Raw genomic sequence first — 17,244 nt, forward strand, 5'->3', positions numbered from 1 at the left:
AGTGCAGCAGCCTCACACTTTGGACGCTTTATCTGCTATGTTATTGAATGTATTTAAAGTTATGCCTTTAGATTATTAGATTAAGTGTAGCTCGGACTTTTTTTTATCACTTAAATCTCTTTAAATGAGAACCAGATCATGCTGGACTAAGTTAAATATTTACCTTACGCCGCTGTAATCAGACTTGAACAAGCAGCCCAGCTCTGGCAGTCCAGGAGCAGCGGGATCCAGGAGCAACACAAGAGTGCAAATATTTCTGAGGGCTTGTCCATACTGTGATAAAAAGTTGGAATCCCCCCACATACACACACACACAGACTCTTACACACATACACATTCCCCTATTGAGATCGTCTGTACTGTTAGACAGAGAGGTTCATTGTGTGGAGCAGCTCGTTGGACGGAGAGAGGGGGTCCAATTATGCGATGATAGACTATTGAAGCCGAGGCTGACACCAGGAATTCTCTCAGGACCCCGGCATTGTGCAGGCTCTTGTTGATTATGCCAACAGGTGGCCGAGACGTTACTGCAGCGCTGGCCCGATCTAACTAGTTAGCCACTCCAAACACATTCCTCATGAAAAGCATGGTGTAAACAGACGCCACAATGGCCTGTGGTGTGTACAAAAGGCTACCTGTTCTCTCGCTGTTGTAGAGGAAACAATATGGAGGCACACACCTAGTGGACATTTCAACCTAACGCCTCGCATCTTTGTTTTCTCTGTAAAAGCTCATGGCAGAGACAAAGTAGGCTAGGATGTATACAACACCCCAAGGATGCACACACTGTGTGTGTAATTGGAGATTACACAGAGGAATGAATGGAGGGAGCGAGAGAAACAGGGGGGTAGAGGGATTTTGGGCGAGCCAAGTTTCATGCCATGCCTAGAACCCAAGGTCAGCAGGGGACAGTGCTAAAGTTTGCACAGTGGAAGAGGGAGAGAGGAAGGGAGAAAGAAAAAGTTGGAGAGAGAGAGAGAGAGAGAGGGAGAGGGAGGGAGAGGGAGGGAGGGAGGAGAGCAAAGAGGAGCAGAAACAAACAGACTGAGAGGGAGAAAGGGAGAGGCATTGTAGGACAAACAGCTCCTTCACTTTGGGAGGGGAGGAAACTTGCTGTGAAGATCAGATGACAGCAAATAGAAGGGAGGAAAGTGAGAGAAGGGAGAAAAGGGGACTCATGCATTTTCTTCTCACTTCAGGCAGACCCACAACCAGGCAGAGGAATGTCTTAGTCAGTGGGCCTGTAGGGCGAAGCTACAGGTGTGGGGCTAGCCTCTGCGAGGAGAGACACACAGAGCCTGAGAGGGCTGCTGGGGAACAGTTATGCGGTCGGGTTATGGGTCCAGGAGGAGGGGGGGGGTCAGTCGAGTGACCAGTGTGAGGCAGGGTGCTGGGCGGGGGACAGGGACACCAGGGAGGACCTCCTCTGTCTTCTGCTGTCATGGCTCTGTTGCTGTCGGAGAGGAAAGGTATTTGCCGGTTAGGCGCTCTCGCCACAGGTAAGATCCCACCCATAGACCTGTCTGTCCTCTCTCTTTCTCTCATGCAACAAAGAGGATTTGAATATTATTCCTGGCCACATAGAAAATTCAAATCATGTCCTTTTTCCCTTAGAAGCTATCAGGGCTGGTCAGGCCTATTTGCAAAGCTGAAATGTAGACTGAGAGTGTTTGCTCTGCACTCTTAGCTTAGATTTCCTTGTGTGTGCTCTGTGGAACCAAAGTTGACCAATGAACCGCTGTAGCTCTCTTAAGCAGTCAGCTCGGGTTATTAATTACTGTGTTTGCTCTGGTGAGATTTGTCTGACTCATGGGTAAGGATGGTGGATGGTGGATGGTGGATGGTGTCAGTGTGGGAAGCGAGGCCCCTGCGTTGTGTGCTGTGGGTTTTCTTGGCCGGTTCCTCTGTGAAGGGCTCCAGAACGCGAGCTCCACTTGTGCAGGAAGTGTTGCTGTTTCTTGCTTTTTGGAATACAAATCTGAGCTGTTTGACTGTCATTGTTGTCTTTGGCTGGCGTGACTAGAATGGTTACACGGCTTTCGACTGTGCCGCAGAGGCGCTCGGCGTCGTCTGAGAAACATGTCGAATTCTAAGTGAATGAACTCAGAGACCCCGTTTCTATCATCCATATTCTAGCAGAACCCAGAAAAAAGTAGCTCTCAAGGTGACATAACATGCTTAAATTATTATCACAGAATAATTCTGATATAATAAGTTCTGTACTTCTGAAGCTGCTAATGCTTTGAAGGGGCTTAATGAGGAAGTGATAAGAGAAAGCCAGGAAATGGGGAAAACGGAGATTTGGAAAGAAGGTATTACTCAAGTGTATAATGATACCATGTGTTTTGTTTGAAGATGAAATAGTTTGGACAAATTCCGTTATACTTTACACCAAAAATGAGAAAATATGTGAAAGAAAGTCACACCATAACTACATTTATTTAAGCTCTGACCTCTAACTAAGTTTAAATACTGCATATTTGCACTCATTGTTTTCCTTTCTGCTCTTTCCCTACATTTTTCATGATCTCCCTCTGCCTTCCTTCTCTCTATTCATGTCTATTTCCATCCTCTCATACTCCTCCTCCTTCTCAGCTAATATTACTACTACATTCTCTTTTATCTCTAACAGCATCCTTCACTATCCACTGGCCATTCAGCTTGTGATATATATATTTTTTTATTATATCTCAATACAGTTAAAAGAGTTATTTTTCCTTCTTTTTAAACTTAATTTCTCTTGAGTAGGTTTTCTGTTTTTATCTCACCATTATGTATTATACTATTCTTCTGTTATGCCATTCCAAAGCACTTTGTCATTTCTGCTTTCAAATTAGTACCCTATAAATAAAGTTTATTATTACTGTTATCCAGTAGGATTGGTCTTTATTAGTAGCAGCAGTAGAAGTAGTAGTAGAGCTTGCAGATAATGGCATTACTGTTAATATTAACACTATTATTATTACTAGTGCTTTTACCCTTAAATTATCAATGAATTTCATATGTCTTCCTCATATTCTACCTCTCTCTCCCTCCAGTACTTCCTTTTTCCAACCTCAATCATTCCATTTCTTTCCATATGTCTTTTTCTGCTCATCTCTGTTACTGTGTCCTATTTCAGTCACTCACTATGTCTTTTTTCTCTCTCTCTAACCTCTGGCGCCCCCACCACTGCCCCTCTGCAGGGAGAAGGCCCGCCTGGCCACAGATTCTGAGCTGGATCAGGACCTCAGTGACAGGCTGGGTCTGGGCAGCAGCGAGACCCTCACTAACGGCAGCCACCGTGCCGACGTGGCGGCCTCCAAACGCCTGGCCAAGCGGCTCTACAACCTGGACGGCTTCAGGAAGTCCGATGTGGCGCGCCACCTCAGCAAGAAGTGAGCTGTTGCAGGCTTATTTTGTTGTGTCTGTCTGCAAATCCTGGTAGTCATGCACTTGTTTTATTTTAATCTACCAATCTACCAATAATTATAATAGTAATAATGATAATGCTAATAAGACTGGTATGACTATTACTACTAATATTAATAACTACAGTCAGCTACATATAGCGGTTTTGCACAATGTGAGATAGCAGGCATTGCCTCATGAGAATAAAGTATTTATATACTCTTTGATCTTCTTTCTGTTGCATCTTATCTTTATTTAATGAATGCAAATCCATTAGCAGGGTCAATGCACACACCGCACTTTCCTGCATATGCGTCACTTTACATTCTGCCCAAAATGCTGCCATGTTTTTTGCATGTCTGCATTCCTCCACTACTGTGCCACTGGTTCAGCCTGTCAGTCTGTCACTTGCTTGCAAGCACTGATGAGAAAGAATTTGGGATTAAAGGGTTTCCTCATTTCTGACAGATGTACCCTGGGAAGCCTGGGAGGGGGGGATCTCCAGCTGACTGTACTAGTGTGCACTGACTGACAGCCTGAATTGGGGCCAGTGAGTGAGCTGAGAAAGCTAGCATTTGATCATTTGATTGACATTTTATGCTTAGATTGGGCATTTTTTTTCTTATTTTCTTTCTCCTTCTTGTGTTCTATCCATCTATCTGTCTATCTATCTATCTATCTATCTTGCTACAGTAATGACTTCAGTCGTATGGTAGCAGAAGAGTATCTGAGTTTCTTCAACTTCACAGGCCTCACTGTCGACCAGGCACTCCGGTGAGTGGTCACATACTGTGTATACAAGACATTCACTCACACATACAGTGCTGGATATGACACAAAGTTTCTAAAAACACATAACTACAACATGTATCACGGATACAAGTTTTACTGTAAAACTTGTACTTTCCTTCTTTTGTCAAATCAAATGAAACCACATTTGATTGTGCAAGAGAGAAGAATGTTTTCTCTGCAGCATTTGTTTTTCACATGGTGCTGCATATTTGTTTTTGTTGTTTTTTCTCAGTAGAAAACTAATAATCCAATATTTTAGCTATTTTGAATGCCTTTTGATATGATACTCCACTGAAAGTTATTGTTTTTTAATACCCAGATATATAATACATTTATAAAGGTTCCAAACCAGGGTGAGAAATTAAAACACCACCTGCCAAATTCTGCTAAATGTTGCTGGTTAAGTTTGTCTAATGCATAAGTTGCTATTGTGTGGAATTTTTTCTATTAAAACAATAAATTCGAATGATATCAGAATAACTATAGCTGTGATTAAAACCATTGGTTTTTGTTTGTATGCTTGTTTTTTACCTTGGTTGCAACTTGAACAACCCCTCTCTCTTTCTGTAAAATGAGTGCTTTTGCATGGTGGAGGCTTTGATGGCGTTCGATGAGAAGCAAAGCTGCACCCTGTTGTTATCTTGATATCCTCATTGCAATCAGTGGATGGTAGTACTGCTCTCTAGAGGGCAGCTTTGGCCTTGCATTTGTTTTGAAATGACAGACTGTAGCCACATATTATCAGTCAATCCACTGCTCCACTAGTGTCACCAAGTGTCACCTTTGCACCTTGATTTATTCATGATTATTAAAGATAAGTAACTAAATACATGTAATAAGACTCTTAAATCATGATTGATAGTTGCTAGGGGATGATAAATCACAGGTGGAAACTGGAGTAAATTTTTCATCTATGGATTTTGATATGGTTAGGTTTTTGGACAGAGTAGGATTAATCCAAAACCTTCTGAGTTTGTCCAGTTTCTTATATTTTTCTTTGCCATCAATCTTTAACTTTGTATTCAGTTAGATAATTGACAGTAACTTCATGACTTTCCTTTTGCTCGTGGCTGCAGGACCTTCCTCAGGCAGTTTGCCCTGATGGGGGAGACACAGGAGAGGGAGAGGGTGCTGTCACACTTTTCTAGGCGTTACCTCAAGTGCAACCCAAAAGTCCTACCGTCGGAGGGTAAGTACTCTGCAGGGAAACGTTTCACAGCCAATAAAAGGGAAGTATCCATCACGGACAAAAATCTTCTTGTGCTAAGTAGGTCGCCATCTTATGGGCAAACGTCTTGTGAAGCCAGTATCCTTTGTAATATTTAATAATGAGCCATGTTTTATTGTCCCAGTGGAAATTCACTTTGCATCATGAAAGCAGAAAACCTAGTGTGCATCATCAGCATCACACATATTATTGCATTTCATCCAACGCCGTTGTTTCATTTTTTATTTTTTGGAGAGAAACTTTGTTTTTAGAAAACTGTTTGATCTGATTTAGTATTTTTTTTAGGAACTTGAAAACACAAACTGGTTTGGATAAAATATAATAACAGATCTTTTTTTTTTTCGTCTAGATGCAGTTCACACTCTTACCTGTGCCCTTATGCTGTTGAACACTGATCTACATGGCCATGTAAGTACACATCAGTGTGCCGTTAATGTCCATTTGTGTGTGTGTGTATCTGTGAAGATGCGTGTATATCTGTGTGTATAAGCTTCCCTGTCTATGGGTGTGTGTACTGTTGGCAGGCGGGGTTGCCCAGTCATAAGACGGATAAATGAAGGGAATGAAAAGTTTGGAGAGCCACATTCTCATCAAAGCCCCTTTTGATGAACTCTGTAGATAGCTTTTTGAAATATAAGACCCAGACTGATCACCAGCTGATCTCGGTCTGCAGGTCTGCCAGCTGAACTCCACTCATAAATCCGCTGCTTTTTCAGTCAAAGCCTCCCTTTGTAAATCTAGGCCACTGGCGGCTGCTTTCTGTGATACTACAGCTCTGCAGATAAATGATTAGTTAAAGGGGCTCTAGAGGTGACTGGGTATGAGATCTGATGTTTTAGGGAGGGACAAATCAGGAGAGATTCGAGAAATCTGCACGTTTGATCTTCATTTTCCATGTGATCACTATCATAAGATCACCGTCATTATCTTCAATGAGAGGACTGTCTGATATATGTCATTACTCCATTATTAGCATCATAATCAGACACCATGCCTTCTATTAATAATCAGCATCCTCAGCAGCACTTTTTTTTATCATATTGATGAGTAGAAATAAAAATCATATATAAAATATGATATATCATTATATCATATACATGAATTTGACTTGACCTTCAAAACTCCTCTAAGCCATTCAGGTTTGCGATGGGTTGGGGGATGATGGGGCAGAGTATGTTACAAAAAATCCTTCATATTGAGACCACGGCTGGGGCCAACTGCTCCCTTTGAATTCATTTAGCTCCAAATGAAAATTGAGGCTGCAAATAGTCTTCATTATCCCAGAGTCTTCACTCTCAATTACCTCCTCACAGACTCAATATGGAAACTTTTAATACAATAGTAGGGGATATGAGAGTTTTGAATTTGGATTAAAACCCACATCCCGAAACATCTGAAATCAATGTGAAAAGACTGCAGTCTGCTTGTATTAATGTCAGGGAGGCAGTTTGTGTTCAAATAACATCACGTAACCGTATATAAATTGCCATTTGTTTGTATTTCAGAACATTGGCAAGAGGATGTCCTGTACACAGTTCATCGGGAACCTGGAAGGACTGAACAACGGCCAAGATTTTCCCAAGGATCTGCTTAAGGTAGGTTGTTCTTATTTCCAATGGCTTACACACACACCTTGACACACACACACATGCAGACAGAGCCATGCACAGAACGGACTGTGTGCGTTCCAGCATTATATTGTCCCTCAGATCTGTGTTACTGAGCCTGGTTGTCTGGGCTGCGCTCCGTGCCAGCTGGCATCCGCCTCATCTCCAGGGGCCTCCAATCAGGAGCCAGCCCTGGCTTGCCACTTCCTGGTGCGCTCCAGCTAAATGAAAGGGTTTGTGACTGATTACCGTGTCATCTGGAGACAAGGAGAAGGAGATATCAGTCTCCTCAGGGTACCTGTGCTTGACTGGAACAGCATTAGATTAGGCTATTAGCCTAACCTCGTTGAGCTGGGTTACAATAGAGCCAGAGCCAGCAGGCGCTGTGGGTGTGGAGGCCCGGGGGCGCATGACGCGGAAAAATAACACAATCAGAGTGGGCTGCCTGTCTGCCGGTGCACCTACTGATGATGCCGTTGATTAGTTTTGCCTGCAAAGCGGTCCGTCAACGTGGCACAGAGCCCCAGAGCACGAGTCAACAAGTTGTAATGGAGTATTTATAATGCATGAGGGAGAGGGAGAGGGGGGCCTTCTGCAGAAATGAAAGGAATGAATTCTGAAATGAAAAGCTGCGGCTGTTATTAAGGGCAGATAGCATCAGCCCCCATGCCACCACATGACTGTAAGCGAAGCAATAGAGAAGGAGAGAGAGAGAGAGAAGAGAAAGAGGCAGAGCTACCCCACTGACCTGGGGTAGCTGTTTTATTAATGCAGCGTATAGATCCAAGAACACTCTTTTAAATCATGTTTTCCACTTTCCAGCAGCTCCCACTCCTTTTCCTCTCTCTCTCTCTCTCTCTCTCTTGCTGACTCTCTCCTATTTTTTACCCTCAAGCCATGCTCTCTTTTCTCTCCCTCCCTCTCTCTCTCTCTCTCTCACTCCCTTGTTCTCCAACTGCCTGCCCACTCCCACTTTCTCCTTATCTTGTCACTGTTTAGCTGCTTTGCGTTTTCTCTTTTATCTCTGTCTCTCATTTCTCTTTCTCTTTTTAACGCATCTTCATCTCTGTCACAGTGGAAATGCCCCATTCAGTTCTCCTCTCTCCTTTCTTCTCCTCTCCTCTCCTGTCACTCCATCATTTCCTGCTACAAAATGACTGTCATTCCTCCTGCTGCTATTTCCTCCCATCCCTGCATCCCTCATTTCCGCCACTCATTTTCTCGCTCTCCCATTTCCCCCCCTCATGTCTGCTGTGTGTGTTTTCTCACACAGAAGAAATCCTTCTCTCTGTCGCTCATCCCTCACCCCACATATGCACACACACACACACACACACACACACACCAAGACAAAACACAAATCGCACACATCTCGTCCCGGACTCGGCGCTCGTTTCCTCTGTCACCATTTCGCGGTCTTGCCTCCCTCACACCCCTCCCGTTTTTTCTGTGTCCTCCCTCCCTCTGTCCCTCGTTCATTTCCTTGTCTTGAGGTTCAAAGTCTTTTATTTTCAGCCGTAAGGCACACCACAGCCGCCACAGCAGGGCAAACACATTTTTCTCTATCATCTCCCTCATCCTTTCCATTCTGTGGACTTCACTTCCTCATACCTTCTTTTCCTTGGTCTAGAAAACAGACGGGTCATTTTTCCTCGTTCCTTCTCTTCCACCTATCCCCGCATCTTTGTCATCTCACTTCGGTCGAGGTGTGAGATCAATTTTGTGACTGACATTTGAGGTGATGTCATACGCTGTAGGAAGTGCTTACATGTGTGTGTTCGCTGTGTGTCTGTAACGTGGATTGAATTTTCACCTAAGGCAAAAAAAAATGCACTTGATTTGACATTTTTTAGTAGATAGTCAATAGGTAAAAAAAAAAAAATTTCTAGTGGCCTATTTTTTCCATATCATCCCTATTTGACTTATCATGACATATTTTGTTAGGTTAATAGAGGTGATCAAATATTGTGTCACTGTTGGATTGCAGTGTAGCATGTTATGGATGTTTGATTTTTTTTTTTTTTTCACTATTAAGTGTACTTGTGAATATCTTTTGTGTGGAATGTTTAATTTGAAGGCTTTCATTATAAAAACACACTTCATGCATGATGAGCCTGACTCATGGAGGTTACATTAAGGCGCTTTTCAAGGGGTGGTCCTTTATTTAAGTTCAAGGTCAATTTCAAGTTTATTTTGAGCCCTTAATCAATTTTATAGTCTCAAAATTTGTAGAAAACAAAAACGACTTCCTCTCACCTAAAGCCTTTACGAAATACAACACTTATATAGACTCTACATTATATGATGATGATTGAAAAAAAGCACTTTGAAAAACCAATCTTCATTTTTGCCAAATCTGGATCAAATCAAACTGTGTATTATATATATTAGTGTATATATTAGCGTATAGGCCTCATTCATCGCAATGCACAAAGCAGCGTTAGGTGATCATTTATTTAAGCGCGTGCCATATGCTGAAGCGTTGCTCTGAGGGACAGGAAACACCAGAGTGGCGCTGAACCACCGAGCCCTGTGGCTAAAACAGAAATCAGCTGCCAGGTGGACTGGAAAATAATGATTTGGGCTTCGCATCCCCATGATACCTTTCTCTACCTCCGTTAGACTCTACCTCCCGCTCTCTTTCAATTAGTCCCACATCCTTCTTTTCTTACTCGCTTGCGTTCTTGCATTCGCTCTTGTTTTCTTGTTTTCTTGCTTTCCCTCTCTCCCTTCATTAACTCCGTCTTTCCATTGTCTCTCGCTCCTCCTCGTGGCTTTTCTCTCCTTCTTAATTAGTCCCTCTCAACCCGCTTTCTCCCACTTTTTCACCAGTTCAGCCTTTTCTGATTAAACCCAGCGATATGTTTCCCATTACCACCACAATAGAGCAGCCAAATGGAGCAATCTCCCGAGCCGAGCGTGTGAAGCCAGCGGTGGCGTCACAGCCCGCTCTCCCACTTCCCGGCACATCATAACACTCGGAAGATTTGTTCTTTGTCCCGCACTTTGAAACGGCTGCTCATTTTTCATCTGACAATTCTACTGTAGACTCGCGTGAACGGTATAGCATCGGAAACAGTATGAAGGAGAAGAAGGGGGTCTCCATTTGGCCTTCAAGATGTTTTGAACAATTGCCTGTCTGGCCTGAAGTTATAATAGTTGCTATGGTAATGGTTTCTACTCTGTATGTAGAATTGTTTTTGTTTAGGCCCTAAGCAGAACAGCATTAATTCATGTATTGATTTATAGGCCATATGTTCATGTTACTTGGTATGAGATAACATCACAGCTTTAGCAACACAGAGGCTTACATTAACTTAAAAGGTGAGTTAAATGCACTTTAATAAAAATTAGATCATGATTAAAATGAATTACATCCACGCAGTAATAAAAGCCCGGGTTTATCGAGTACATGTACAGTGCAGCACAACTTGTCTGTTCGAGTACTCAGACGTGTTTGTCTAAATCGATGCGTTCCCATTCTAGGATTCATAATGAGGCCATAAAATATCTTAACGGACTCCAGGGGACGTTTCCTCCCCCGACAGGCTGACAAACACTTACACACTAAGCTCAGAGGCAGTCCCACATCGACATCGCATTTATTCTCAATCACTTAGCTGTGATATACGGTACAGAGAGGATAGAGTCTCACCTTTGAAAAATCGCTTGAGAGCCATTGCTCATCTGAATGTTTATTTATCCTGTAATATAAAAGGAGGCTCTGCTTTTTCTTGTGGAAATGTTAAGCGTCCTACTCCAAAATTGTACAAAAAAAAACAGCTCAATCTTAACAAGTCGTTTACTCTCTTCTTAAAACAAGTATGAAAAACGGACAGTGGGATGAGATAGTCCCGCTTGTATCCAATGCTAATCAAGGAGTTTCTAGAGTTTTCTAGAATCAAGTGTCATTTTCATGATCTAGCAGGTTGATCTGCCTTATTCTGCATTGTTTGAACATATTTGAAAATTCCTGAACCAAGAGAAACTGTATTGAAACAGGTAATCCTACTGGCGGATTTTGTCGCCCAAAACAAGATTTCAGTGCTGAATGTGAGACTAAATGATTTGTTAAAGTTATGTTAAGCAATGTTACATGAGTTTTGTTGCAGTAAAATGACCCCTTCCGATGTGAGAGTCAGCACTGTGGGTCTTCTTTCCCCCATGCAGTTTTACAGCCAACCTGTTGATGTTTTCTGCAGTGAACTTTCTAAATTTCTATATTGACCAGAGAATAAGCTACGCCTCTTCACCCCTTCACCGCTTCAACTTCATTCCAAGCCTCTCTGAAATCACGCATTCTGCAGATAAACATATCGAAAGTTCAGATTAATTATGCGAGCGCCTCCGTTGCTGCAATCAGCAATGAAGCCACAGAGGAAATTCATTAAAAGCTCACCTTTTTACCAAGTGCAACACATCCACCAAGTCTGGTCCATTAACTCCCGCTCTGTCGTACTGCCGCTCTTTCACCCCGTAGATTGAAAAGAGGACCGGAGCGCCACTGTATGGTGACACAGTGGTAGTGCAACTGCAGAAAACAGCTGGCTGAAATGAGCGCTCCAAGCAAACGTGTGTGTTGCTGTGCATCCTTCAAAACACATTTTCAGCTCTGCGTCGCTTCTCAAAGTCATGTTGTTTTCCGGTTTGTATCTTCTCCGTTTGTTTTGGAGCAGTTCAGTCCTGCTGAAGCCCTTGTTACTGCGACACGGAAGGATCTAATGGACCAAACTTGGTGGATGTATTACACTCACATGGAGCTGAAAATCTGCAGCTTCTCTGTTTTTGAGCTGGAGGTCAGAGACAAAATAATCTTAGTAATCCGACAGGAGCTTTTCAAGAGTGAAGTGTATTCCTCATTTCCATCCAAAAAATACATTTTCCTCCTTAACATTTGGTTTTGTACAAACAATCAAAATTGCACCGGTACTAAACGGCGTTTGAGCTCTCAACACCCTCTAGTGGTCAGAAATCGCTTAGCATGGAGAGCTTTTGTGACGTAATCCTCAATTTTGGACACACACAAGCACAACCACATATGACCAAAAACGTAAGTTATATTTTTTGAATAGTTCAACAACTTATTTCATTTTTTTCTTTTTAATAAGTCATGTTGATTTTTTTTTTTTTTTTTTTTTTTTTTTTTAAATGCTGCAGCACGTAGTAAATATGGACCGAATAACTGATTAAGAGAGGGGCTCGATGCAGCACTAAGCTTGCAAACCTTCATAAGAAAAGTTTCTCTACCTCATTACACCGACTTGCACATAGCTGCAGTCTATCTCTTACAATTCCCAGCAGAATTTTAATTTCTGGCTGTTGGCCCAAGCTGGTAAATCAGCCCAAACTTTTTTGTGAGGGGTCAGAGATAGGTTTTTTCTCTCTCTCACTGTCTCTCTCTCTTGCTCTCGCTCTCTCTTGCTCTCTCGCTCTCTCGCTCTTTCTCCCCCTCTTTCTCCACCACCGCTCTAGGCTTGAGGCTTGAAGTGAGAGCTAATGATGCACTCAAGTAGGTTACCAGCCCACATTTTTGCAAGAGAACACATTCAGCTGAAATGGAAATGTTGCATAGCTCAATGAGATGCAGAACAAAGCTCTTCAAACAGTAATTAGGTCTACTGATGTTATCGATTGTGTCGCAGAATCGACAGAAGGCGAAAAGATGGATCACTTACTTACCTCTCTAAATGAAGGTGAAGAAATCATTCTTACATTTCCCCTGCTGTCCGTCTGGCCGAACCGTGAATACGTCTGAAATCTGCAGTGGAGCGCGGTGCCAGCACACGACGGCCTTACCAGCCTGGGCAGAGACAAGCAGGTCAAGTCTGGTTGCACATACATGCAGAGAGAAAATGTGTCACTCTTAAAGCGACAATCCATGACATCTTTTTTGGGCATCTTTTACGGTGGAAGGAAGAGCTCACAGAAAAATGAAAATCTGATCTCTGTCTACCCACCTCCATGTCTGCTAAGACTGACCAGTCTTTGTCCAAACCACACACTCTGAGGCTAGCCATCACAACTCCACAACAGCTTTTCACAACTGAGGTCAATGGATGTGGCATTTTAGAGTTTATTCACACCAATATTTAGCACGAATTTTCACTATAGCATTTGAGAGCAGTTCACACTAGCAGATCTGCATGATTAGAACATGTGATTACGCTGCACATAGGCCTACAAATCAACACTAACCACTAAACATGTAGCACATAGAAACAAAAAAAAAAGTCAAACTGCCTCATTTTAGAAGAGGGACAACAGTGTCACAATTTTTCAACAAGCAAAGAAAGGATGCTTGATGCTTACATGCACATTAGCGTGAACTGTTTTGATATGAATAGCTATCTGTGCCAAATAATGGTGTAAACACAGTATTTTTCTCCACTGGGAATGACATTATTTGGCTTTAGTTAGTCTTTTTTTTTTTTGCTTTTCTTTTCTGAACTCTAAAAAGCCGTACCTGTTGCATTTAGTTGCTCCAGAGAAGGCTGCTATCTACGCAGCATTTCATCTGGCACATGGGTGAATAGCAAATAACAATAGTTTTATTTTTTTGGGTGAACTGTTCCTTTAAATGGTCATTGTTTCCCAGCAATCACACCGTGTGGCCTGTAAGACGCTTTTTCAATGGATTTTCTATTGATGTAGTTAATTGAGTTTCAGCGGGGGTTGCTCTTTTTTGTCTGCTCAGCCGTGGTGGCAATCACCACTAACTACCAAGTTCTTCTTTTGTTTAGCCCGTGCCAGACAAAGTGCTCTTGCTCCTGCCTAAAACATACGCCAGAAGATTTTTTTTTTCCTCCAGGAATGAGCTACCAGATGAAGACAGTGCTGCTCTGTTAGTTTAAACCATTTCATTTCATTTCAAAGCTCCGGTTTCAGCAATTTCAGTTGAGGTGACTCCAGAGCACAGAAAAATGGCAGAAAAAAACAAAAACTAACAGTCTTTATTGTTTATGGCGAGAATTGAATGAATATGTCTTCATTAACTACTTGAGCAAACACTGCTCACTCCTCGTGGAAGAAAACGCAGTTTCCTCCTGTTCTTGTGGACGTCCATTTTTCCCATGAATGCAGTCGTGCTGCAGCTGGTGAATTCCCAGTTCCAAGTTGAAATGAGCACATTCGAACATTAGAACGGCAAATGCAAAAGTTCTCATGAGCGAATTTTATCATTGGACGGTAGAGAGTGGCAAAACGTACACAGCTTTACATGAAAATCTTGAGTAATCTTGCTCGAAGAATAAAAATCATTTCAGAGGAGGGGGAGAAATAGAAAGTCAGAGAGAGAGAGAGAGAGAAAGAGAAGTTACTGCTTAGGTCAGCAGACGTGGGTCTGCGAGAGCTCTCCCCCTCTCCCCAAGCTGTCTGAACTCAATGAGCGACAGAGGGAGAGATTTAGACAGGAGCAGAAATATCGAGTGGGAGGGAGAGACTGACAGACAGAGAGAACGAGGAAGATGCTGATGGAAGCCACAGACTGACAGAGTGCCAGAAAGACAGAGATTTTGCATTTCTTTGTTTTGGTTTTGCTGAACAGGCGCTATCTGTTCTTTGTTTCAGCAAACAGCGTGGTTCAAATTCATGCCCACTTCCAGAGAGGGGAGCTGCCCGGCGTTACACAATCACGCACTGACCCAGCTCCATTTGAATAATTAGGGGTTAAGTGCTTTGCTCAGGGGCACTTTGATGGTTTTCTAGTTGGTCTTTAGATTGAAGCCTCTAGTCAGAAGCTCACTTCTCTAACCTTTTAGCTGCTGCTGCCCAGGGAGAGGGGGAGGAAGGATGAGAGAGAGAGAGAGAGAGAGGAATACAGAGACAGACAGAGAGGAAGCGAGACAGGGACAGAAACGAGCACCACAGCTTTCACCCGACTCATCCGGTAACAGGCTGTCATCCTGATGCAGGTTGTTTGGGATCGCAGGCGGAGGTTGTTCCAAGTCCCCAGCTCACCGAGGCTCCGCTCTGCTCCTGATCCACTGGTGGAGCCACAGGAGCCGGGGGGCCACCTTTCACATCTCAGCGCCATAACATGTCTAACCTGATTGTACACATCAGCAGGCAGACACCAGTCAGGAGGGACAAACTGTTTTTTTTTTTTTTTTTTCTGTGTGTGTGTGTGTGTGTGTGTGTTTGCCAGAAACAGTTAGAGGACAAAGGCACCTTCACTATTTTCTCATTGTTGTTTTTTCTGACGTCTGATTGGTTTCGGGCATGTTTAACAGAAAGTGTCCACGGATTTTTTTTTTTTTTTACCCTTGAGATTTGCTGAATGTAAGTCGTAAGTATTTTAAGATTGCTCATCTCAACAGCGATTGCCGCTCAACAATGCCGCGGCGGACGTGTGAAATTGCACACGAATTGTCATCCCTCCGTTTGAGCAACGTCCACAAGCATAGATGGAATTTTTACCAGCTCATCTCATGGCTGCATGGACGCTGTGTGCTGGTAGTTTGTTTGCGACTTATTATGATCAAATTATTATGTTAATACACTGAATCTACTAGCACTGAAACGATTAGTCAGTAAATTAATTAGTCGATCTGGAAGCATTCGTTGAATTTGTTGTAATTTTAATTAACGATTATAGTGATTAAATCAGCTAAAAAATAACCAACACTTGCTGTTATGGCTTTGAAAATGCTAAGATTGGTTTACTGTTCTCTGCTCATTAAAATTAATACTGTTTTTTGTTTGTTTGTTTGTTTGTTTGTTTGTTTTTGGCTGCTGGTCAGGCCAAGAAAGCGATTTGAAGAGGTCACTGCGGGTGCTGCTAACATCCCACTTGACTAAATGATTAATCAGTTAATCCAAGAAAAGGCTAGATTCATCAACAGTGAAAGTAATTACTGGTTGCAGCCCGAGTCTGTACTTGTTTGTGCCTTTTGTGTCAAATTACACTGGATAATAATGTTTGCTTATTTGCTAATTTGCTTTGAGATGGAAATCGTTTTTTTAAAATTCTGGCTTCGGTGTTCCTGATCATACAAACACATAAATCTCCGTGTTGTGATGTACCGTAGAGTCAGATTTATTTTACCGCGTCCCGGTGGGGATGCTTTTCACAATGCATTAAATCCTAAAGTCACCAATCATCTGCAGCACCTGTGTGCGGACCGGGAGGACCGAGCGAATTTGTTTGAAAAATGAGCCTCCTGCAATTTTTTATATGTTTAATTCATAGATCAACAGCAGTGGTGCTGAATGTTAAACGCACACTTGTTTGTCAGGTTTCTGTGCCCGGGTTGGGCGGTTTTGTCAAATGTTGCTGAAATAGACGCACACACACACACACACGCACACACTCCTTTTCCCAGTGTTTCTCCAATCTCTTCCACTTCAGCGACAAGACAACCAACGAATGCTAATTGCCTTTCTAAGTATATTAAAGTGTGTGTGTGTGTGTGTGTGTGTGTGTGTGTGTGTGTGTGTGCACCTGTGTGTACTTCTATGTGTATGCATGGAGCAGGCGGTTGGGAGACTGTGATTTGCTGGCAAATGACTGAGCTAAGGAGAGGAGGAGGGAGGGAGGGATTTACGCATTGACGAAGTGAGAGAGAGGGAGCGAGCGAGCGCGATAGAGAAAGAGCAAAAGAGAGAGAGAGAGAGAGAGCAGTGTCCCTATCAGCTTCTCTTCTGTCTGCGATTCAGGCGGACAGCTCCGCTCTCCTGTCCTCCGCAGCAGCACAGAGAAGGCAAGGAACACGGGGAGAGAGAGAGAGAGAGGAGCCCCGGATCGAGAGGAAATATCACTGAAAGATCTAAACCACGGGGCAACAAAGAGAAGAAGCAAGGCGATGAAAGGCATCAGCGGGAGAACAGCATTTTTTTCCTCACACACCCACACCCACAGTGTGTGCGATGGGAAGAGACTAAAACCAGTGGCAAGAGAAGAAGAGACTGAGAGGAGGCGCTGACTGAGAGCTGCTGGAAGAAGTGGATCACAGCGGGGGGGGGCGAAGGAGTAAGCGATGACAGCGGACCTGCACACATGGACAGAGGACAGGAGGCAGAGCTGATTCTTCTCTGAGGAGGACGAGGGATAATCTGACCATCAGCACTGTGACTGTAAAACTGACTGGGATCCATTTTACAGTGGGAGCAACAGGGCCGTTGGTTATTCTCCGTTTGAGCGTGCCGAATCTCTGCCTTCCTACCTGCTCACGCTCCTCTTTTGTCATTTTTTTTTTAATTCCCTTCTTGAATTTATTTAGTTTATACTGT

General features: G+C 43.0%; 1 protein-coding gene across 1 annotated transcript in view; it reads left to right on the forward strand.

Moving 5' to 3' along the window:
- Positions 1-1,095: 1,095 nt before the first annotated feature.
- The window catches only part of LOC115378361 (PH and SEC7 domain-containing protein 1-like), a 35,076-nt gene continuing 18,927 nt past the window's right edge, over positions 1,096-17,244 (forward strand). The window contains exons 1-6 of the mRNA XM_030078597.1: positions 1,096-1,499; positions 3,186-3,377; positions 4,084-4,164; positions 5,259-5,371; positions 5,760-5,818; positions 6,916-7,005. Of these exons, the coding sequence (XP_029934457.1) occupies positions 1,324-1,499; positions 3,186-3,377; positions 4,084-4,164; positions 5,259-5,371; positions 5,760-5,818; positions 6,916-7,005 (711 nt within the window). The 5' untranslated portion in view covers positions 1,096-1,323. The remainder of the gene's footprint in view (positions 1,500-3,185; positions 3,378-4,083; positions 4,165-5,258; positions 5,372-5,759; positions 5,819-6,915; positions 7,006-17,244) is intronic.

The sequence above is a fragment of the Myripristis murdjan genome, chromosome 19 (genome assembly GCF_902150065.1).
Source record: "Myripristis murdjan chromosome 19, fMyrMur1.1, whole genome shotgun sequence".
In the NCBI taxonomy this organism is placed as follows: domain Eukaryota; kingdom Metazoa; phylum Chordata; class Actinopteri; order Holocentriformes; family Holocentridae; genus Myripristis; species Myripristis murdjan.